At 48.7% G+C, this 22,980-nt stretch overlaps 1 protein-coding gene and 1 pseudogene across 4 annotated transcripts; both read left to right on the top strand.

Annotated features, from left to right (window-relative positions):
• The first annotated feature begins 906 nt into the window (after positions 1–906).
• On the top strand, positions 907–21,371 carry ABCD4 (ATP binding cassette subfamily D member 4). Of its 4 annotated transcripts, XM_036270517.1 has the most exons (19): positions 907–1,014; positions 6,544–6,662; positions 6,823–6,950; positions 8,094–8,233; positions 9,511–9,627; positions 9,949–10,074; positions 10,896–10,946; positions 12,437–12,531; positions 12,783–12,904; positions 13,009–13,100; positions 13,276–13,365; positions 15,352–15,560; positions 15,701–15,792; positions 16,636–16,672; positions 17,055–17,104; positions 17,504–17,556; positions 17,851–17,927; positions 18,543–18,658; positions 20,990–21,371. In XM_036270517.1, the coding sequence occupies exons 1-19, from the start codon at positions 977–979 to the stop codon at positions 21,056–21,058; spliced, it is 1,821 nt and encodes a 606-aa protein (XP_036126410.1). In that variant the 5' UTR covers positions 907–976; the 3' UTR covers positions 21,059–21,371. The 4 variants fall into 4 exon arrangements, with proteins under 4 accessions (XP_036126410.1, XP_036126418.1, XP_036126428.1 ...); XM_036270525.1 differs by lacking the exon at positions 9,949–10,074; XM_036270535.1 differs by lacking the exons at positions 907–1,014; positions 6,544–6,662; positions 6,823–6,950; positions 8,094–8,233 and having other exon boundaries at positions 9,555–9,627; positions 9,954–10,074; positions 20,990–21,370.
• LOC118641167 lies at positions 4,381–6,496 on the top strand (annotated as a pseudogene).
• Positions 21,372–22,980: the final 1,609 nt, after the last annotated feature.

The following is a 22,980-nucleotide window of genomic DNA, read 5'->3' as shown; positions in this document are numbered from 1 at the left end:
TAAGCCAGGAAACAAGATTATTTTATTTTATTTTATTTTTTTGGTACACTAGGGCCTAGCAGGAACTGAACCTGGGACTCTCTGGTCCGCAGGCTGATGCTCCAACCGCTGAGCCAAACCAGCCAGGGCGGAAACAAGATAATTTTAGTAATAAATATTATGAAGAAAATAAGTGTACTCTAATAGGAAATGATGGAGTGGGACAACATATTCTAGATAGGGTGAGCAGATGACTATTGCACTAATGAGAGCCAGTCATGGAAAGCTTCAAGCCTTGAGGAAGAATGATCCAACTGCAGTTGCAAAGACCCTGATGTGGAAACAGACTGGCTGACCATTTACTGCAGACCAAGGGGAGGACCTGATCACTTATGCCATGAAAACGTTTGGATTGTCACCGTGGCCAGTTTGCTTAGTGATTAGAGCGTCGGCCTAGGACTGAAGAGTCTCAAGTTTGATTCCGGTCAAGGGCACATACCTCCTTTGCGGTTCCAGCCCTGGTCGTGTGGGAGGCAACCAATCCATGTGACACATTGATATTTCTCTCTCTCCCCCTCTGTCTGAAAATAGATAGAAAAATATCCTTGGGTGAGGATTTTAAAACAAAGTTTGGATTTTATTTTAACTGCAATTTATGTTGTTCAAAGATCACTAGGGCTTCTTTGGGAGAATGTATGAAATATCTACTGTATTCAGAGTCTAAAATACTTAAGTCACACTTCTCGGCTACCTCTTGTAAACCTCCCATGCCCAGCAGGGGGCGCTCTAGGAGCCAAGTCGATGGAATGTAATGCTCAGCACTCTTTGGTTCTTTTAAAGAAATCGGCCGCTTCCGGGAGTGGCCGCGTCGCTTAGCGCCTTCCTCTCTATCCGTCCGCGTCTGTGGTCGCCAGGGCCCCGCCCCGCTCCTGTGTACCGCAGGCTCCTTGAACTCTGCCCGAGCCACTCGGGGCAGTTGGGCTCCAGCATCTGAGCCATGGCTGTTCGGGGTCCTACGCCCGGGACTGGCGCCAGGTGAGCAGGGCGGCTGGGGAGGGGGGTCGGGTCGTCGGACTCCGGGCTGTATGAGGAAGGGTTCTACCTATTTCTCCTCTGGTTCGCGACGCTTGCAGAGCCGCCGCTCCGGCCAAATAGGGGCTCCCCAAGGGGCGCCCACCCTCGCCTGCGATCCGACGCCTCCCTCCAGCTTGGCGGGAACTTCTGCCATCCCCTGCACCCAGGGTGCGGGATCCTCGCCCTCGGAACTGGCTCTTTTTTTTCCTCCCTCCCTCCCTTTCCTTCACCTCAGGTGCACAGAATTGAGTTGTTCATCCTGCTCAGTTCTTGGCACACTATGGCTCTTGTTTTATCTTCTCTTCGTTCCCAAGTCACAAAGCCATTGCACTCTCATTCTCAGACATAAACTCTGATTATTTTAAAAGAGTGCCTTTACAGCCCATCTTACATGAATTTGCGTATATGTTATCTTGAAATATGGTGGTTTTGAATTCATATAAATGGTAGTATGCTGTGATTTTTTGGAAACCTTTTTACCCAACATTGTGTTTTTGAGGTCATATATGCCATAGTAGTCTAGTTTTCACCTCCGAGTACGCGTGAGTGCATTAGATCCCATTTTACTTATACATTCCCCTAGTGATGGACACTTAGATTGCTTCCAGTTTTTACACATTGATTTTAGAAAGAGAAAAGAAGGGAGAGAGAAACATCGATTTGTGGTTCCACTTATTTATGCATTCATTGGTGGTTTCTTGTATGTGCCCAGACCCAGCATTGAACCTGAAACCTTGTCATATCCAGACAATGCTCTAACCAACTGAGCTAGCCAGCCAGAGCCATTGATTGCCTCTTGTATATGTCCTGACTGGAGATCAGACCTGCAACCTTGGTGTAACACACTCTAACCAACTGAGCTACCTGGCCAGGGCCTGCTTCCAATTTTCAACCACCACAAACCATACTGGGACTTGTCTTCTTGTGTATAGGGGTGATTTTCTCTGTATTGTCCACCCCAGGGTAGGATACTAAGTCATACCTATTTTGCTAAATTGTTCTCTGGAATGGTCACAACAGGTTATACTTCCCAAGGGCATTGAATAAAGGTCCCTGTTTCCCCATATCTCCCCACCCACCCCTGCCCCCAACATTTGATACATTTGATATTGTAGGTTTTCTAATGTTTATCGAGTGTAAGGTAGTATCCCATTGTGTTAATTTGCATGAATTAAGCATTTGGGTTATCCCTTTCCCATTTTTCTATGAATTTCCTGTTTCTCTGACTTTCAGGACTTTCTTGTATGCTCTGGATTTTAATTCCTTGTAGGTTTTACACTGTGCAGATACCTTCTCCAATTCTTTAACTTAATCTATGGCATTGTATTGAACAAAAATGTTTAATTCTAGGTTAAATTCACTGGTTTTCTCCTTTATAGTTTGTGTTTTGGGGTCTTATTTAAGAATTGCCTTCCCACTATATCTCCATTAAGATCTACATTTCCTTATATTAACTCAATACTAATGTTACTTTTCACATTTAGATTTTTAATCCATTTGGAGTTTTTAAAGTTTATTTTTGTAAATTATTTGAGGTAATGACCTAAATTTCTCTCCACCATTTTCAATGAATTAATAATTAAAAATTAGAGAAACTGGCCCTGGCTGGTTTGACTTAGTGGTTAGAGCATCTGTCCTCGGACTGAAGAGTCTCGGGTTGGATTCCTGGTCAAGGACACATACCTGGGTTGCAGGTTCGATCCCTGGCTCCTGTCGAGGTTGTGCAGGAGGCAACCAATTGACATGTCTCTCTCACATCGATGTTTTTTTCTCTTTCTTGCTTCTTGTATATGTCTTTCTCTCTTTCTCTCTCTCTCTCTCTTTCGCTCCTTCCCCTCCCTCCCTCCCACCCTACCTACAAATCAATGGAAAAATATCCTTGGGTGGGGATTAACAAAAACAACAACAAAATTAGAGAAGCTGTGTAGCATAGTTAAGAGCACAGATTCTTGCCCTGGCCAGTTTGACTCAGTGGTTAGAGCGGCGGCCTGTGGTCCAGAGAGACCCGGGTTCGGTTCCCGCTAAGGGCACGTACCTCGGTTGCAGTTTGTCCCCGGCCCTGGTTGGGGCGTGTGAGTGGCAACCACTCAATGTGTCCCTTTCACGTCGATGTTTCTCTCTCTCTCTCTCTCTCTCCCCCTCCCACTCTATCTGAACAAAAAATGGAAAAATGTCTTTGGGTGAGGATAAAAAAAAAAACACAGATTCTTGGAGCTAGGCCGTCTATGTTCAGACCGTAAGGCTACCATTTACCAGGTGGTTGACGGGGCAAGTTACTTAACCTCTTTTGCCTCAGTTCCTCATTCGTAAAATAGGATAGAGTCTCCATGTCTTAGGATTGTGACAGTTAAATGAATTCATACATGGAAAACATGTACAGAACAGTACTGGACACATAGTACATGTTTAGTAAGTGTTGACAACTGTTAGTATTAATATGTCCTTTTTTTAAAAAAGCTTTTTTCTTTATTGATTTTAGAGAGAGAGGAAGGGAGAGGGAGAGAGAGAAACATTGATGAGAGAGCATCAATTGGCCGCCTCCTGCATGCCTCCCACTGGAGATCTGGCCCACAACCTGGGCATATGCCCTGACTGGGAATTGAATCGGTGATGCTCAACCAGTGAGCCACACCAGCCAGGCAATACCTTCTTTCTTGTGATGTAACCTCTGTTATGAGCCTATATAAACATAGGTCTAATTTTTTATTTTTTGGTCTCTTTGTTCTATTGCTTCCCCCACCCTTCCCCTCCACCACCATTGTGGTTCGTTTTTGTTTTTTTAGAGAGGAAGGGAGAGAGAGAAACATCGATGTGGGAGTGGAACATTGATCGTTTGCCTCCTGCACACCCCTCACTGGAGATCGAGCCTGCAACCTGGACATGTGCCCTGACTGGGAATCAAACCACCAACCTTTTCGGTGTATGGGATGATGCCCAACCAACTGAGGGCTCCCACTGCTTTTTTTGTTCCTGTATTAATAACACACTTTGTTGCCCTGGCCAGTGTGGCTCAGTTGGTTGACAGTCATCCCATGCACCAAGTGGTTGCCAGTTTGATTCCTGTTCAGGGGACCTACCTGCCCTGGTTTCAGGCTTGATCCCCAGTAGAGGGCACAGAGGAGGCAGCCAGTTAATGCTTCTCACCCATCAGTGTTTCTCTCTCTCCCCCTCTCCCTTTCTCTCTCTAAAATCAATAAAAACATGTTTAATAATAATAATAATTTTTTAAAAACACTTTGTGGAGCCGGGCGGGACCTGGCCTTGCCGGAGATGGGTGGCGCTGTGAGTTTGGTCCCAGAGATAGTTACCGGCTTCAGTGAGACGATCATGGCGGCTCAGACCGGTCAGAGGCCCTGAGAAAGGTGGTCTCGGTGTCGGGATGTCGTCCAAAGTTGGTGGCAGCTGTGGCAGCTCCGATTTTGGCGCAGGGACCTGCGTGGAATGTCACATATCTACCTTCCTATGTATACTGATGAGCAGAACTCTTTCACTACGTACCTCAATTTTGCCTAAGGAGATGTGTGCAAGAACTGTCTTTAAAATTGCTGCACCATTAATAAACAAAAGAATATTCAGAGAGGAGAATTACAGGATACTCTGTGCAGGAAATGTATGATGTAGTATCAGGAATGGAAGATTACAAACATTTTGTTCCTTGGTGCAAAAAATAGGATATAATATCAAAGAGATCCGGATACTGCAAAACATGATTAGTTGGATTTCCACCTATATTGGAGCACTATACATCCATAGTAACCATGGTGAAACCACATTTGGTAAAGGCATCCTGTACTGATGGGAAGCTTTTCAATTCATTTGGAGATTATTTGGTGTTTTAGCCCAGGTCTTCCTGGCTACCCAAGAACTTGTACCTTGGATTTTTCAATTTCTTTTGAATTTCGCTCACTTTTACACTCTCAGCTTGCCACATTGTTTTTTTGATGAAGTTGTAAAGCAGATGGTAGCTACTTTAAGAACGTGCTTTTATCATTTGCTTTCAGAAGTCAGAAAGCATTTGTTCAACCCAGCTTTTATTTTAAACCTGCACCATTGAAAATTTGCGCTTGGAATATGGAACCACATGTGCATAGAATTCAATCAAGTATAATTAAAAGAAATGTGTACATTAGCATATTTACAAAATGGATGTCATCACTATTGCTACAATACTGACATCACTGTTCTGAGCAGAAACTAAAACTAAATTTAAGCCTTTTAGTTATCACTTTACCTGAAAGAGATTAGTTGAGATACTCATGTAGTATGTATTATAATAACCATGTCATGTTTATTAAATTCAGACTATAACTTATTGGCATAGGGCCTGTGTCATGGGTTAGGATATTTGAGTAATTGTTGGATACTTACAATAAAAACTTTGACTTAACAATACTGTTAATGAAGGTTTATTTTTAAATTGTTCTTATGGATAATAGGAGATAATTCAGTGCTGTAGTGAGGTTAGCTCCCTGGTAAACAGTGAATTTTCTGATGAGTGGTCCAGAGCTTTAAGCTTTTTTTATAGTTTGCAACCCCCTTCCAGGTACTTTAACTTCTCGTTCAGTAATGCTGATTGTGTATAAAATTGTGTCTACAACAGTGGGCAGCAGATGAAGGTAAGTTGGTTGATATGTCTCTAGCACCATTCATTCGTATTTTCTATTTATTGTGTGTACTCACTTTCAATAATGTATTTCAAACTAATGTATATATACTTTATCCTCACCTGAGGACATTCCTCCATTTTTTGTTCAGATAGAGTGGGAGGGAAAGAGGGAAGAGAGAGAGAGAGAGAGAGAGAGAAAGAGAAAGAGAAATCGATGTGAAAGGGACACATCGAGTGGCCACCTCCCACACGACCCAACCAGGGCTGGGGACAAACCAGGGCTGGGGACAAACCGCAACCAAGGTACGTGCCCTTAGCGGGGAGGGAACCTGGGACTCTTCAGTCCGCAGGCTGACACTCTAACCTCTGAGCCAAACCGGCCAGGGCAGTATAGAATACTATTGATACTTGTATGTTAAATCTATATCTAGCTTAATTTCTTTTATTAACAACATTTTGTGTACTTATGTGCTTGTTTCCTATATAAATGATCACATCACCTGCAAATAATGACAATTGAATCTCTTCCCTTTCAATCCTTCTACCTCATTTCTTTTTCCTGATTTATTCCTTCAGCCAGGACTTTAAAATCCTTGATGAAGTGGGCTTCCTTGTCTTGTTTGTGATCACAAAGAGAATGTGGCTGAAGTTTCCTCATTAACTATGTTTTTTACTGTAAATTTTCGGGTAAATAATTTCATAGCATTATTCAACTCACAGAAGTTCTTTTCCATCCCTGGTCTGTTCGCAGGCTACCATCACCGGCTTGAACGTTGAACACCCCACCCCCACCTCCTGGCCCAGAACAATGTGGCTAATTTGGTAACTGCTCTCTAAGGCTCAGCTGCCCTCTTAGGTTTCTCTCTGCTTCTCCTATTTTTCAGACCCAGGTTAGATCTGCAATTTCTCCAGCGGTTCCTGCAGATACAAAAGATTTTATTTCCGTCTTGGTCATCACAGAGTGCCTTGATGTTCCTGACCCTTTTGTGTGTGGCCCTCCTGGGTGAGTGAGTGCATCCAGGCTGGACGGGGGAGGGCAGTCCTGATTTTGGGTCCCTTTCCTTCTCTCTGGGGTGTTAGTGAGGCAAGGACTCAAGAGGAAGCCTTCCTCCTTCTCTTTGCACTTCTCATCACTGATTTCTGACTCCTCTCCCTCCCCCCAGAACAACTGGTGATCTACCAGGTTGGCTTGATCCCTAGTCAATACTACGGGGTCCTGGGAAACAAAGACTTGAGTGGGTTTAAGACCCTGACATTCCTGGCTGTCGTGCTCATCGTTCTCAACTCCATGGTAAGGTCTTCTCCCTGTGTCTCTGTTCCTCCCCAGCCTAGTGTGAGTGCAGTGCCCAGTGGGACTTAGTCACTAGGAAGCAGGAATCAAGCTGTGGGTGTGTGTCCCCTCCCTTTCTAGGAACTTGAGGTCAGAATTGTAGGTAGGGCATTGATCTTGCTATTGGCCCACTGGGACCAATTCCTCGGGTGTTTCAGACTCCCAGGACTCGGCTACAAGGTTCTGATTTAATTCAGCATTTAGCAGAAATGATCATTGTTCTTTTTATTCCCAGAACTCTTGCTTCAGGAAGCTCAGAGCACTTGAAAACTGGGATCAGCAGCCAGAGCTGCTCTTCCTCTGTGGGACTGAGGCTGTGACTCAGCTGGCTCCATGTCACACCTCTCAGCTTTTGCACCTGCTGTTTTCTTGCAGAATGGCCTCCTTCCCCCACCCCTCGTTCACTTGGTTAATGCCTGCTCACTCTCAGGATTCCTCTGTTGTCATCGACTTTCTCCTCCATGTTTCCTGTACTAAACTCTGTCCTTTTCTCTACGTATTTAATATTTTGAGTTTGCTTCTGCTGTAACGCTCCTTACACCCTGTGATCACCTGCTCCCTGGTTAGACTGAGCTCACTGCCTTTCCCTTGTGCTTAGCACACAGGTGCTCCATACATGAATGATGAGAGTCGGGGCTCCGCTACATCTGTCAGGCTGTACTCTTGTTTTCTTGGTTCTTGGGGAAGCCATTTCTCATCACACTTTGGCACTTTTGATGTGTCTTCGGTCAGTAAGCACCTATGTTTACAGAACCCTGTTCCATGTTTTGGGACAGAAATGGAATAGGAAATATTGTTCCCAATGTCCAGAAGCTCATCTGCTCAGATTAATGTATAATCTACAGTATAGTAGAAAGGGGCTAGAGGGCCTTACCTTTGGTAAGTCCTTCACTGTTTGGGGAAGGAATGAACACGTGGGTAAGCTGGGAAGGGAAGAGTCCCGTGACTTGCGGCTTTAAACAAGCAGAAGTGCTGCGTGGACAGTAATTACAGTGTGCTGGGACTGGTCAGCAGATGCTTTCTGCCAGCCCTGAGCTTTGCTGAGACGTGCAGGAAGCCATTCTTCCTTTCCCTCCCTTCCCCTTGCCTCCCCCCACTGCACAGCTGAAGAGCTTTGACCAGTTCACCTGCAACCTGCTGTATGTGAGCTGGAGGAAGGACCTCACCGAGCATCTCCACCAACTCTACTTCCGCGGCCGCGTGTACTACACCCTCAACGTGCTGCGGGATGACATCGATAACCCGTAGGCCTCCCCTCTCAGTCCTCGCTGCCCTCGGCATGGTTCTGTCCAGATCAGCCCTAGAGAGTTCCTGCGGCAGATACCTTGGAGATGATCTACACTTATCTGCAAATGTTGATAAGAGCCATGGGGGAAGGGTGCTCTGCAGAGCAGGCCGGGAGAGGCTGCCGGACTGACTGAGAACAGGGAGCTAAAAATAGGAGCAGCTTCCTTTTGTTCATTTCATATCCTAGGCTTCCAAATCAGGTCCCCTTTGAAGAGAGTGTCCTTGCTAGAAAAAGCTAAAAGAACAGCCCTTGGATTTTCAGCAGTAAAAAATTTCTGTCTAGGACTCAGTCCAGGATTTAAATCTTTATACTGTCACCTCCCAGTTTATAGGCCTTAAGTTCACTAAGCCCCAGGTTCCCTTTCTGTAAAATGAGGATAATAATAGTTCCTATCTCAACAAATATAGTGAGGGTGAAATGAGGTTCATGAATGCATGTAGTCTGTACCTACCTAGCACATGGCAGGTGTTCCAATGGAAGGTAGCTATAGGATTGTACAGGTAAGGAAACAGACCTAAAGAACGCAGGTGACTTGTCCAAGGTCATGTCTCTCATTGGAAATAGGAGTCAGAGTGGCCCAGGTGGTGCGATGGGACATAAGGGATCTCTCCTCATACTCATTCCCTCCCCACTCACCACCTTCCTGAGCACTGTTTTGCCTGAGGTAACCTTTCCTCAGCTCAAGCTGAGCTTTGCAGCAAAGATTTTTGGGAGGCTGCTACTGCTGCTTAGCTCTCTCTCCTGGGACTCTTCTCTGTGGCTCAGCCTATAGAAGCTTCCACAACTAGGTAGCTAAACAGGCGCAGGCTCATAAAAGAAACTGGGAGGAGTGAGATAAGTGATACATGGGATAGCTTTTTTGATCATGTAGAAACAGCTTCTCCACCCTCAGAATGGGTTAAGACCCCGGGGTGCTGGACCTTTCAGTTGTCATTTTTCTTTCTTTTTTTGTACGTGCCCCTAGTGGGAACCGAACCCAGGACTCTGGTCTGCAGGCCGACGCTCCAGCCGCTGAGCCAAATCGGCCAGGGCTCAGTTGTCATTTTCTGAGGACACCATAAAAAGCAACTCTTCAGAACCTTTGTAGGGTTCCTGGGGGTCTCTGGGAAACCAGCCCTTGTCTGGGTCCATTTTGCCAGGGTCACTGAGGGCAAGGTAAAGTGAAAATGTCTTAGCCTCTCAACCTTTGAGCCCAGCTCCCTGGGTCCAGTTACTCTGCGTTGTTGGTTCCAGGGACCAGCGCATCAGCCAGGATGTGGAGCGGTTCTGCCGGCAGCTCAGCAGCATGGCCAGCCAGCTGATCATCTCTCCCTTCACCCTTGTCTACTACACCTATCAGTGCTTTCAAAGGTGAAGCCTCTTGCCACAGTCGCTCCTCTTCTGTCAGGTGTTTCCCCAGAGGTCCCTCACTCACACCAACTCTCCCAGGTCAGGTCCAAAGGAGGCTAGTCTTCCCTTCCTCCCACCTGCACGCCAGTCTTAACTCGCTTGGGGCCCCGCCCTCCCGATGGCCCTGTGGTTTCAGTGTCACAGGGATCTGGTTCTCTGACCAGAGCTGAGGTCTCACCGGGCTGCTGAGGTTGAACAGGGGCTGCCAGAAAGGGGCTGGAGTCAGGGCTGAGCCTGCGTGGATATGTGGCACCGCCCACCATCCCTCTGTCTGCCTTTCAGCACAGGCTGGCTCGGGCCTGTGAGCATCTTCGGGTATTTCATCCTGGGAACCGTGGTGAACAAAATGTTGATGGGGCCCATTGTGACGAAGCTGGTGCAGCAGGAAAAGCTGGAGGGGGATTTCAGGTGTGTCTCCCGTGTTTGAGGTTTCTGGTCTGGGCATAATGGGTAAGCAATGGGATCTTACTCATAATGGAGTAAGGCTGCCTAAGATCGAATCCCAGCCTTGCCAGTTACTAGCCACGTGCTCCTGGCTGAGGTCTCCAACCTCTCTGAACTTGGTTTCCCATCCTAACATAGCAGCGGTTGCTGATGAGAGAATTGTGAGGATTAATGAGGTTATACATGAGAAGCACTGAGAATGGTGTCTGTTTGGCCATCATTATCATCACCTCTTGGCCGCCTCACGTGATTCTGTTTTTTTTTTCTTTCTTTATTGATTTTAGAGAGGAAGGGAAAGAGAGAGAAACATCATGAGAGAGAACATTGATTGGCCGCCTCCTGCATGCCCCCCACTGGGGATTTGGCCCACAACCTGGGCATGTGCCCTGACTAGGAATCGAACCAGCAACTTCTTGCTGCATGAGGCGATGCTCAACCACTGAGCTACACCAGCTGGGCAACGTGCTTCTGTTTTAACCACCTGTTTTGGATCAGCCGATGGATTCATCCCCTACTCTGTGCTTTGTGGCCTCCTCCTTCAGGCCCAGTTCTGGGAGGAGGAGGTGCTGTGCGCACCTGTCCACTCTAGAGCTGGGTGAGGAGCCACCCTGTCTTCAGGGCTCCTGCCACCCTGCCTAGGCCTAGGGCCCCTTTCCCCCATTTGGCAGCTGCAGTTTCAATGTGGAGCTGGACTCCCCTTTTGTCTGGAGGGCTTGATCCAGGCCTCCAAAAGGAGGGGTCAGTACTGCCCATCGTCAGCACACATTTTCCTTTCATCTGCTCAGGTTCAAGCACATGCAGATCCGTGTGAATGCTGAGCCTGCCGCTTTTTTCAGGTGAGTCTGGTGCCTCATCAGAGATGTCAGAGCTGAATGGCACAGCGCTCCCACCGTCACTGAGCCCTGGGGCCAGATGTCCTTACATTGAGCTGTGGCCCTCTCCCCGCCTCTCACTGTCATTGTCTGCCTCATCCTTAGGTCCAGGGATTTGTTCCTCTTAGTGGCCCAGGATGGGACCTAAATATGTTCCAACAATGAAATGAGTGAATGCTTTGTCGTCCTGCTGAAGACTGTAAGGCTTTGCCTCTGCCTCTGTTTTTCTGCCTGTAAAATGGCTTTCTGCCAAAGCCTGACATCCAAGGCTGCTGTCATGTCTCTGTAGCATAGGAGGGAACAGGAGCCTTAGGAGATCTGGAATCCTGCTCCCCACAAGCGCTGTCCATGTGATGCTGTTTGGTCTCCTGGCGGCAGCATTGTGAAATTCCTTCCCTCAGGGCCAGAGAAGGCCCTGTGCTGCCTCCTGTGAGGCCTCTGGAATCATTGTTTGGACTGATAGGGCAGGCAGGCCCCAGAGGTTTGTGTTTAAAGAGTCGGAGTTAGTCTTGGATCACCTGGATCCAAGAGCCTTGGGACCTCGGCTCTTCTGCCAGTCTCTGGCAGTTTGCAGCTTCTACCACCAGGGGGCGCAGAGTACTAGGACTGAGCTGGAGTTTAATTGTGTGGTGGGAGGCCTGAGTCTGTGCTAAGTTTTTGAATTCTGCAGCCTTTGCTCATGAAGCTCTGGAATCTGGGGAAATCAGGTTGGTTCTTGGAGCTCTGTATGTGTTCTTCTGTAGCCTCTCTGTCCATTTTTATGCAAAATCTGAAATGCCCACCACTTTCTCTGCCTGGAGAATTTCTGCCTATCCTTGAAGCTCCAAGTCGCTTCCTCCAGAGAGCTTTCCCAGACTTCCTTAGGTGGTGAAACCAGTTTGTTGTCATAGCCTGAAGCTACTCTGTGTAACACTTTCCATGTTCCAGCTGAAGAATACAGAGCGCTTGCCTACCATCCTGAACTGGAAGGTGCTTCTCCAGGAGGGGATTATTTTACCACCTCTTTATCACACTGGCTGACTAGCACAGATTCTGCCACATGGTGACTGCTCTCTGTACTTTAGTTTAATGATAGCAGCTGTTTCTGTGGGGGCCCCTTCATGTGCCTAGCCCTTATATGCAGAAATCCTCACTCTAGCCTATTAGGTAGGTTATTATAAGCTCCATTTTACAGAGAGACTCTTAGGCTGATGTAACCTAAGTGTCACTCCGCTAGTAATTGACCAGAGCCAGGATTTGAACCAGATCTGGCCAATCTAGAGTTCACATTCTTTCTGCAGCTAATACCATGTTGAATGAATGAAGCAATGAATGGGTGGTGGTAGTGTTAGGGTCAGAGGTGAAGATTATTTGGATGGGCTTGGTCCCTAAAGGAGTGTGTGATGAGGGACAGAGGGTCCCCAGCCTGGCTGAGGCGCTCCAGGCCCCATAGACATCCCAGCCTTTCTCATCAGAGCTGGGCATGTGGAACACATGAGGACAGACCGCAGGCTGCAGAGACTCCTTCAGACCCAGAGGGAGCTGATGTCCAAGGAGCTCTGGCTGTACAGTAGGTGGAAGGAGCTGGGGGAGGCAGGACCCACAGGATTGGGATAGTGCCCTTCCCTCCCCTCCCCTCCCTACTTTCTCTCTGCGCTGATACATTTCCTCTGATGAAGGAATTAGCCAGGGGGAGCCACTGCCTTCACCGTGTGTGTCCTCAGGAGCATGAGGATCCAGGCAATAGCCTGGCCCTGTGGCTTTCAACTCCCCTCAGAGCACAGAAATGTTCCAGGATCTCACACAGTATGTCTTCTACAGTCGGTGTCAACACATTTGACTATCTGGGCAGCATCCTGAGTTATGTTGTGATCGCAGTCCCCATTTTCAGTGGTGTTTATGGAGACCTGAGCCCCGCAGAACTCAGCACCCTGGTCAGCAAGGTGCGAATCCCTCATGGTGACCCCTCACATTGGCCCCCAACCTCGGCCCAGTGCCCAGGGCCTGGGAGTCAAGGCCTCTGCTCACTGCTCCCTGTTCCATCCAGAACGCCTTCGTCTGCATCTACCTCATCAGCTGCTTCACCCGGCTCATTGACCTCTCCACCACGCTCTCAGATGTGGCTGGTTACACACACAGGTGAGGCTGTATCCCACACGTCTGTTTTCTGAACAAAGCGTGTGCACTGGGTGAAGTGGTTGAATGAGACAAGGAATAGAAAAACTCCCATATCTTAGTGGGCATGAGAGAAAAAGACCTCTGACCTTTATCTGGGCCCCCAAACCCCTGCCTCAGGTTTTCACTTCTTGCCCAGGATCGGGGAGCTTCAGGAGACCCTGCTGGACATGTTCCGGAAGTCACAGGATGGTGAGATCCTGGACGAGAGCGAGTGGGACTCGCACAGGTGAGTACCAGGCTGACACTGTGCATTGGTTGAGAATACAGGCTCTGGAACCGCCCAGCTGGGGTTCACCCAAGAGCCCTGCCCTTTCCCAGCTGGACAGCAGGGTTGTGTGGAGCAAATGAAAGAAATCTGTCTTATGCCTGGCACGTTGCAAACATTTATAGTTGGTGTTGCTGTTCTGGCATTCGTTGTGCATTTCCACCATCCCCCAGCTCATGGAAGCAAAGCGCACACACCTGCCTGGGCCTGAGCTAAAACAACAATCTGAGCAGTAGCCCTCCTCCTCCTCTGTTCCCTCCTCTCATTGCACCCTGCCATCCGCCCCTTTCCTCGGGACTTGGCTAGTCTTTGTCCCCATGCCTTACTCAGGCCCGGAGATGTTTTTATTCACGGTCTCTGCAGGCTCCCTGACGGCTCTGGCCTTTCTGTGCACTAAAGATTTGTCTCACTTTTTTTTAAGCAAAATTATTTAACTGTTCTATGTCTTACTTTCTTCATCTCTGTAAAGGGGACATTAATGGACCTTTTTTCTTGGGGTTGTAAGGATTAGATACCATAGTTTATAAAACGTGCTTGGACAGTGTCTACCGAGTAAGCTTTTGAAAATGGAAGTTTTCTGAATTCCAGGACCTACATTCAACTCTCTTCTTAGAAACTAAAGCTTTAACCTTTGCCCCTATTCAAAATACAAGCTTCATGCAACTGTGAGCCCACAGGCTGGTGTGCTGGAGCTGGGACTGTGGGAAACCAGAGCTGCTGTTCCAGGGGGAGTGGGCATCCTGGAGAGCCGGCAGCTCCAGAGCTGTTTCGTTTTATTGCCACTCCTGTTCTTGTCCTCAGCCCTCTGGTCGCACTGTGACACCCTGGAAATGCACCAACATTAGAATTCGACAAATTCAGCTCTGTGACCCTGTACAAGTTACTTAGCCACCTGACTCAATTTGCTCATCTTCCAAGTGAGGATAATATCTGTGATTTATTACTTATGATTATTTGGTTAATCCTCACACGAAGATATTTTTCCATTGATTTTGAGACACAGTGGAAGGGAGGAAGAGAGAGAGAGAGCGATCGATTGGCTGCCTCCCACACAATCCCACCCGGGCCAAGGATCGAATCCGCAACCCTTCTGTCTGCGGGCCGACGCTCTAACTGCTGAGTCAAACTAGCCAGGGCATGACTTTTAAGACTAGCATCAGTCATGTGTGGGGCTTTGCCCAGCCTGGCTCAAAGTAGGTGCCCCAACTCCACCTTGGTGTTAGTCTGCTCAGGCTGCCATACAGAGTGTCACAGACCAGGTGGCTTAAATAACAGACTCTCCCAGCCTGGAGTCTCAGGGTCCTCAGACCAAGGTGTCAGCAGGGTCAGTCTGTCCTGAGGCCTGCCTCCTTGGCTTGCAGACGGCTGTCTTCTCGCTGCGTCCTCACATGACTGTTTCTGCATGACACCCCTGGCACCTCCCTCTTCCTGAAGGACGCCAGTCATACTGGGTTAGGGCCCTACCCACAGGGCCTCATTTTAATGCAGTCACTCCTTTAAAGAATCTGTCTCCAGCCCTGGCTGGTTTGGCTCAGTGGTTAGAGCGTCGGCCTGCAGACCGGAGAGTCCCTGGTTTGGTTCCCGCTAAGGGCATGTACCTCAGTTGCAGTTCGTCCCAGGCCCTGGTTGGGGTCATGTGGGTGGCAACCAGTCGACATGTCTCTCTCACATCGATGTTACATTCTTTTGTGTGTGTGTATGTGGTACGTGCCCCCTAGCGGGAACTGAACCCAGGACTCTCTGGTCCACAGGCCGACGCTCAACCGCTGAGCCAAACTGGGCAGGGCCAAATATGTTACATTCTGAGGTGCTAGGAGTTAGGAGATTAGCATATGATTTTGAGGACAATTTTTAGCCCATAGCAACCCCAATCCAGAGGTGGCGTCCCCAAAGAGAAGAGCTTCCCCCGACAATACTGACAGTGGGTCTTCCCTTCTCTGTCCCCAGGGCCCCAGGATGGCCAGCAGCAGAGTCAACAGACACAGCTTTTCTCCTTGAGCGGGTCTCCATCTCTGCCCCCTCCTCTAATAAACCCTTAATCAAGGATCTGAGCCTAAAGATCTCCGAGGGGCAGAGCCTGCTCATCACGGGCAACACGGGCACTGGCAAGACCTCCTTACTCCGGGTTCTGGGCGGCCTCTGGGCGAGCACACGGGGTGAGGACCAGCCTTGGCCTGGTGGCGTGTGTGCGTGCGTGCGTGTGTGCGTGCCGAATCCAGCCTTTTTTGTTGGGGCAAGGGAGAAGCAGTTACCTTCTCAGGGAGATCTCAAAATGGAGGTTTCGTGGGCTCTGCAGGTTCAATGCAGATGCTGATGGACTTTGGACCCCATGGGGTGCTGTTCCTGCCACAGAAGCCATTCTTCACTGACGGAACCCTTCGGGAACAGGTCAGCCCAGGCCCCACTCCTCACCCCCATCTGGGACCTCTGGTTGTATGACAGGTCTCAGCCCAGGGAGCTATGGGGCCTGCGCCCGAGAACTCCCTGGCTCTACGAATACAGGGTGGGCACAGGTAGGTTACAGATGGAATACAAAGAAATAATATACACGAGCTAGTAAAGAATAATACAGGAGCGCCCTGGCCAGTTTGCCTCAGCGGTTAGAGCATCGGCCTGTGGTCTGGAGAGACCCGGGTTCAGTTCCCGCTGAGAGCACGTACTTCGGTTGCAGTTTGTCCCCGGCCCTGGTTGGTCGTGCGGGTGGCAGCCACTTGATGTGTCCCTTTCACGTCGATGTTTCTCTCTCGCTCTCTCTCTCTCCCCCTCCCACTCTATCTGTACAAAAAATGGAAAAATATCCTCGGGTGAGGATAAAAAAATTAAAAAAAAAGAATAATACAGGAGTAAACCCTGTGTTTCCCGCACTCACACTGTACGCCTGCTTTTGCTCATCCTGTACTTTATTCATCCCCCTGGATTGGGCCATGTGCTCAGAGCAACTCCTGGGGCAGGTTAACCTGTCGGCTGCAAGCTAAGAGCAGCGTTTGTCGAACACCACGGCCGGCTTCTGGGGGCCCTGCCCTCAGGAAACTCACAGACGTCCCCTCCAGACCCTCGTCTGGACGTTGCAGTGGCCCTGCCCCACTGGACCCTTGGCCAGGTGTCCTTACTCTTGTCAGGTGGAGAGGAGCCTGGCCTCTGGTGGCACCGGGGCTGATTCTGAGGGAGGGTGGACTGGTGCAGCCGCACCTTGGCCCTCAGCCTAGACCAGTGTGCTTTTCCTTTTATCAGGTGATATACCCCCTGAAGGAGATCTACCCGGACTCAGGTGAGCTGGGCCTCCTTGGGGCATGTCCTCCCACCTCAGTGGTTCCTACTGTTCCTGACTGTGTCCTCACCTGTGCCCTTTAGGAGAGATCCCCACCAGGCTGCTGGGTTCAGGTTGGGTCTCCTCCTCCTCCTCCTTTGACTATTTTGGGGCCTGTACCCTGACCTCATTTTGTTTTGTCCTCCCATCCTTGAGGAGAGTACCCACTGAGGAAGGGAAGTGACTGCTTTCTGTACTTGGCCCTACCCGGATTGGGTCTGTAACCTTTTCCTTCAGAGCCTCAGCCCAGACTTGGGCCCCTGCGGCCCCTGCCGTGATGTGCCCCGTCTCTTCTGGCTGCCCAGGAGGAGCTGCTTGTGAAGAAGGTCTGTCTGTTTTGCAGGTTCTACTGATGATGAAAGGATCATGAGGTTCTTAGAGTTGGCAGGCCTGGTAAGTGAGGGAGGGGACCCTGAAGTCCAAGCCCTCCTGGTAGCACTGACCACCAGCCCTGAGCCCAGGAAGGATGAGCCGGGCCACAGGGAATGGGAGTGTACAGTGGCTGAGCCAGGTACGGGCCAAAAGCACGTGTGCTCTCCCTAGTGAAATTTTAAACGGTAATAAAACTATTATTACTAAGACAGCATGCTTTTTCTTGTCACCATGCTCCAACATGTCTAAACAGTGACAGGCTACTTCTCTCCGCCCGGGCAGACCGCTCCCACAGCTCCCGCCTTGCATGCCGCTGGGATCGTAGATCTGTCTCAGGCACGAGTGGTAGAGGCTGCGGGCCTCCTCAGGGAGCGGGGATGGGCACTTTTATGGACATGGTTTCCTCTGGGTGTGTTACAGTCTGAGTTGGTGACAAGGACAGAGGGGCTGGACCACCAGGTCGATTGGAACTGGTAAGAAGGGAGTTGAGGTGCTCCAGAGTCATGTGCCCCAAAGACAGTGGGTTCCAGGGGTCCACTGAAGGGATAGAATGGCTCCTGACCCCAAAGTCCAGGTTTCATGTCTTTGGGAGCAGAGTTTTGGCCTCATCTTATGTGGGCAGTAGGGCTGTAGTTGAAAGGGGAGGTGACATCCGTCTGTCCTGGGTCAGCCTCTCTGCAGCGAGAACCTCTTCCTGCCCAGACCCATCGTAGGCAAAAGCCAAACATTATCCTTCTCCTCCAGTGGTCCTCATTCCCTGTCCTCAGGTATGACGTTCTGTCCCCCGGAGAGATGCAGAGGCTGTCTTTTGCCCGGCTCTTCTACCTGCAGCCGAAGTACGCAGGTGAGGTCTGCCCTGTAAGTGCATGCCAGGTGCTGTGTGTGCCGCAGGTAGCATGTGTCCATGCACGCCTGGGCAGTGTCCGTATCATAGGAGCACACCTGTGCCTAGCCGGCTGGTCTGTCCCTGTGGGAGAGGGTGGCAGGGCTCTGCCCCTGGGTGCAGTGCTTGGCACCCTCAGAGCGACCCTGGATGTGTTGCAGTAAGCTTCTTGCCATCGCCGCAGCTGCAGCTGCCTTGAGAGGGCTTGGTTTTATGCCCTGTCATCCGTGAGTGGGCATCCCCCGATCTGTGCCTGGCAGAGGGATGGCAGGTGTGGACTCTTCCAAGGACTCACATCCCTGTGGGAACAAGGAGTCCCTGGATTGAGTGGTCCCAGGCAGTGTCTGGTGCCGACCTATTGGAAGCTGAGGGGTTTTGTCCTGCTGCTGGCTGAACACTTTCGAGATGGAGCTTAGCCTCTGTTCCTTTGACCCCCTCCTCTCGAAGGCTGGGTTCCCATAGCCAGAGAAGCTTTCAGCCTCGCCCCGGGTCCCAGCCAGAAGCGAGTGTGGGTTGAAGGAGAAACAGGCAGGCAAGGGCAGTTCTTCATCTCTTCCCACCGGGTTCTGCCCTCAGTGCTCGATGAAGCCACCAGTGCCCTGACCGAGGAGGTGGAGAGTGAGCTCTACCGCCTCGGCCAGCAGCTGGGCATGACGTTTATCAGCGTGGGACATCGGCGCAGCCTCGAGAAGGTACCTGTGCTCACAGGGTGGCTAAGGAAGAGGAAGACCCCGATGGCTGGTCCTGGTTGTGGCCTGAGGCCCCTCAAAATGGGAACTGGGGTTGGCAGAGAGGAGAAGGGCCAATGGCCTCCTGTCGAGGCCAGGGAAGCCTGATCTCTGCATGGTGGTCTCTTGTAGTTTCTTTTTGTTTTGTTTTGTTTTTAACTGATTTTATAAAATGCTTTTTTTTTTAATCTTTATTGAATGTATTACAGATGTTCCTCATTTTTCCCCCATTGACCCCCTCCTCTCCACCCCCACCCCCCTCCCACCTTTTCCCACACTGTTGTCTGTGTCCATGGGTTATGCATATAAGTTCTTTGGTTTTTTACTTCCCACCACCTAACCCCCTTCTCTTTGAGGTTTGTCAGTCTAGCAATGAATTTGTACTTCTTAATCTCTTCACCTTTTTCACCCATTTACCCAACCCCCCTCCCATCTGGCAGCCAACAAAATGTTCTCTGTATCTATGAGAATGTTTCTGTTCTGCCTGTTCATTTTGTTTGTAGATTCCATTGTTGATAGATATGTATTCATTGCCATTTTGTTTGTTCATATATTTTCTTTTTCTTCAAAAAGACCCTTCAACATTTCATATAATAACGGTTTGGTGGTGATGAACTCCTTTAACTTTTTCTTGTCTGGGAAAGTCTTTATATGGCCATCGATTCTAAATGGCAGCTTTGCAGGATAGAGTAATCTTGGTTGTAGGTTCTTGTTTTTCGTCACTCTGAATATTTCTTGTCACTCCCTTCTGGCCTGCAAAGTTTCTTTTGAGAAATCAGCTGACAGTCTTATGGGACTCCCTTGTAGGTAACTGCTTTTCTCTTGCTGCTTTTAAGATTCTCTCTTTGTCTTGAATCTTTTGCATTTTGATGATGATGTGTTTTGGTGTGGGCCTCTGGGGTTCATCTTGTTTGGGACTCTCTGTGCTTCCTGGACTTGTATGTCTGTATCCTTTACCAAGTTAGGGAAGTTTTCTACCATTATTGTTTCAAACAGGTTTTCAATTTCTTGTTCTCTCTGTTCTCCTTCCGGCACTCCCAAGATGCGAATGTTGGCACGCTTGAAGTTGTCCCAGAGGCTCCTTACACTCTCCTCAGTTTTTGGGCTTCTTTTTTCTTTTTGCTGTTCTGATTGGGTGTTTTTTGCTTCCTTGTGTTCCAAATCGATGGTTTGTTTCTTGGCTTTACCTACTCTACTATTGAATCTGTGTAAATTATTCTTTATTTCAGTTAATGCCTCCTTCGTTTCTGACTGTGCATCCATCATTTCTGACTGGTCCTTCTTAATGCTCTTGAGGCCCTCACTGAGTTCATTGAGCATCCTTATAAGCAGTATTTTGAACTCAGCATCTGTTAGGTTGCTTATCTCATTTTGGCTAAGTTCTTTTCCTGGAGTTTTGTTCTGTTCTTTCATTTGGGACCTGTTTCTTTGTCTCCTCATTTTGTCTGCTTCCCTGTGTTTGTTTCTGTGTATTACTTAACGAGCGGTATGGGGCTAGCTGAGACCAGATGCTGCTTGTTTGAAAGAATTTAGGAAAACCTGAAGCAGGATCCAAGACAGGCCAATCCTATGGTTAAGCAACTGGCAACAGCTTGGGTGGGCCTGAAAGTTGGGCGGGGCGGGGCCTCAGGGAATCACCAGGGCGGGGCTACCAGTGTGAGCCAGGTTGCTGGAGTCCCAGATATGGCAGCTGTCTGCCGCCCCAGGGAAGGGCTCACGAAAGGGACAAAGGCCTCTGACAGCACGTTTGTCCTGGAGAAAGCCCCCTCTCCAGCCCTCGCTCCAGTGCCAAACAGCTCAGTTCTTCCCTGTATGTCTCTGGTGCCCCTCGAGCTGCATCCCCTCCAAGCTTAGAGGGAGAGAGTCCGATAAGTCCCTGCGCGGGCCCTTTAAGGAGCTGCCTGGGGCTCCAGCCACCTCAGCTTCCCTGAGCCTCAGTTCCCGCTGGTTTTTCCAGCCAGAAGTTATGGGGATTCTCTTCCTGGCACTGGAACCCTGAGCGGGCGTCTGGTGTGGGACGGGGACCCCTCAGTCCTCAGGGAGGACCTTCCCAGCCGAGGTGTCCTCCTGATTTTTATCCACCACATGTGGGTGTGGGACCAGCCCGTCCGCCTCCACCCCTCCTACCAGTCTGGATGTGGCTGCTGCTTTAATTCTGTAGTTGTAGGACTTCCACTCAGCTTGATTTCAGGTGGTTTTCATGATGGTTGTTCTGTAGTTTAGTTGTAACTTTGATGTGGTTGTGGAAGGACGCGATACCGCGTTTACCTTCCCGCCATCTCCGATCTCTTGTAGTTTCACTCCTTGGTTCTGAAACTCTGCGGAGAAGGAAGATGGGAACTGACTAGAATCAAGGTGGAATGAAGCGAAGGGTGTGGCTGGCCCCCGAAAGGAGAGCCATGCTCAGGACAAGTCGGCAGTCCCCAGGAGACACCCGAAGGCCCCAGGTTCGCTTCACGGGAGCTCACCGAGGTGTGGCCTCCATGGGGTGCTCAGTCCTGCCAGGCCTGCTACCTCCGCCACAGCGCCATACATCCGAAGTGCCCATAACTGACTTACAGATGACTTCAGCTTTGTTTTCTAAAGACAAACCTGTCATTGAGGGAAATGAAGGGTCAATGTGGAGAGAACATCGGACTTCGAGTCAAGAAAAAGATCCAGAAATCTTTTTAATTGGTTGAATTTTGCAACAATAGATTTTAACATGAATTAGCTATTTTGATTTTATAATTTTTTAATAAAAATTAAAAACATTTAAAAAAATGTGCAGCTTTATCCCTTTCTCTTTCTTATCCATTATAAGGTCTGTTTAACTGAATGTCCAGACTTGTATCTGAGAGCCCAGAGGGGAAACAGCACTCACCACCGCACGGAATCTTCTGTGCCAGGTTTTTCCCTTGATTCCATGTCGCCCCTTCCAGTTGCCAGTTGTACCTGAGCCACTGACCTTTAGGGCATTTCTGTTGTTTGTTTTTGTGTTACCCATATGAAAAGAAATCCCTTTCCTCTCAAAAAAAATTAATAAAATAAAGTTGTGATTTTTCAAAAATAATCTGTATTAGGGAACAACAACAACAACCATTTGAACAGACAGAACCCCAGAATCACAAAAGTGTGAGGTGGACAATTATTAAAGCCAAAGTTCTTTTTTAAAAATGTATGTTTTTAGAGGAGAGGGAAGAGATAAACCACAGAACTTAAATGCATGTATGCATAACCAATGGACATGGACAACAATGCTGGGGACAGGGTTGGAGGGAGCGTTTGGGAGGAGGGTGTCAATGGGGTAAAAAGGAGAAACATCTGTAACAAAAATAAATTAATAGCTCTGGCTGGTTTGGCTCAGTGGTTAGAGCATCGGCCCGTGGACCAGAGTCCCTGGTTTGGTTCCTGCTAAGGGCATGTACCTCGGTTGCAGTTTGTCCCCAGCCCCGGTTGGGGTCTTGTGAGTGAGTGGCAGCCATTTGATGTGTCTCTCTCACCTTGATGTTTCTCTCTCTCCCTTCCTCCTACTCTTTCTCCCACTCTATGTGAAAGAGAAATGCAAAACTAAAAGTGTCTTCGGATGAGGATAAAAAAAAAGAAAATTAATAATAAAAATGTTTTTATTGATTTTTTATTTTTGTTACTTTTTTTTATCCTTACCTGAGGACATTTTTCCTTTTTTTTTGTTCAGATAGAGTGGGAGGGAGAGAGAGGAAGAGAGAGAGAAACATTGATGCGAAAGGTACACATCGAGTGGCTGCCACCCGCATGACCCAACCAGGGCCGGGGACAAACTGCAACCGAGGTACATGCCCTTAGCAGGAACTGAACCTAGGTCTCGGGACCACAGGCCAATGCTGTAACACCTGAGCCAAACCAGCCAGGGCTTTCTTTATTGATTTTTTAGACAGAGAGGAAGGGAGAGAGAGAGAGAGAGAGAGAAACATCAGTGTGAGAGAGAGACATCTTTCGGCTGCCTCCTGCATGCCCCCTACTGGGGATTGAGCCTACAACCCAGGCATGTGCCCTGACCAGGAATTGAACCAGGACCTCTCAGGCCATGAGATGACTCAATCTACTGAGCCACACCAGTTGGGCCCAAAGTTCTTATTTTAGGACAGTATTTCCCCAAATTCACTTGTCAGATTATTACCTTCATGATTTTTGCCAGATCTCTGTACTTATTGTACTGTTAATTACCTTATTTTTTTTTAATTAGCTCATTTTTAAAATTTAAATGCATTTTTAAAAGAAGGTTTACACTTGATATATAGAGAGAAAGGGACTCTAAAAATGGGTCC

This window comes from Molossus molossus, unplaced genomic scaffold (genome assembly GCF_014108415.1).
Source record: "Molossus molossus isolate mMolMol1 unplaced genomic scaffold, mMolMol1.p scaffold_m16_p_1, whole genome shotgun sequence".
NCBI classification, from domain to species: domain Eukaryota; kingdom Metazoa; phylum Chordata; class Mammalia; order Chiroptera; family Molossidae; genus Molossus; species Molossus molossus.
Note: the sequence above shows the minus strand (reverse complement) of the source record. Positions and strands in the feature narration are given on the sequence as shown.

What these genes read in the sequence shown, in the direction of transcription:
- ABCD4 (XM_036270517.1), top strand. Translation starts at nt 977, where the DNA reads ATGGCTGTTCGGGGTCCTACGCCCGGGACTGGCGCCAG. An exon ending in AGCGAGTGGGACTCGCACAG is followed by an intron (nt 13,366 to 15,351) that starts GTGAGTACCAGG and finishes CTCTGTCCCCAG; the next exon opens with GGCCCCAGGATGGCCAGCAG. An exon ending in ATCGGCGCAGCCTCGAGAAG is followed by an intron (nt 18,659 to 20,989) that starts GTACCTGTGCTC and finishes GATCTCTTGTAG; the next exon opens with TTTCACTCCTTGGTTCTGAA.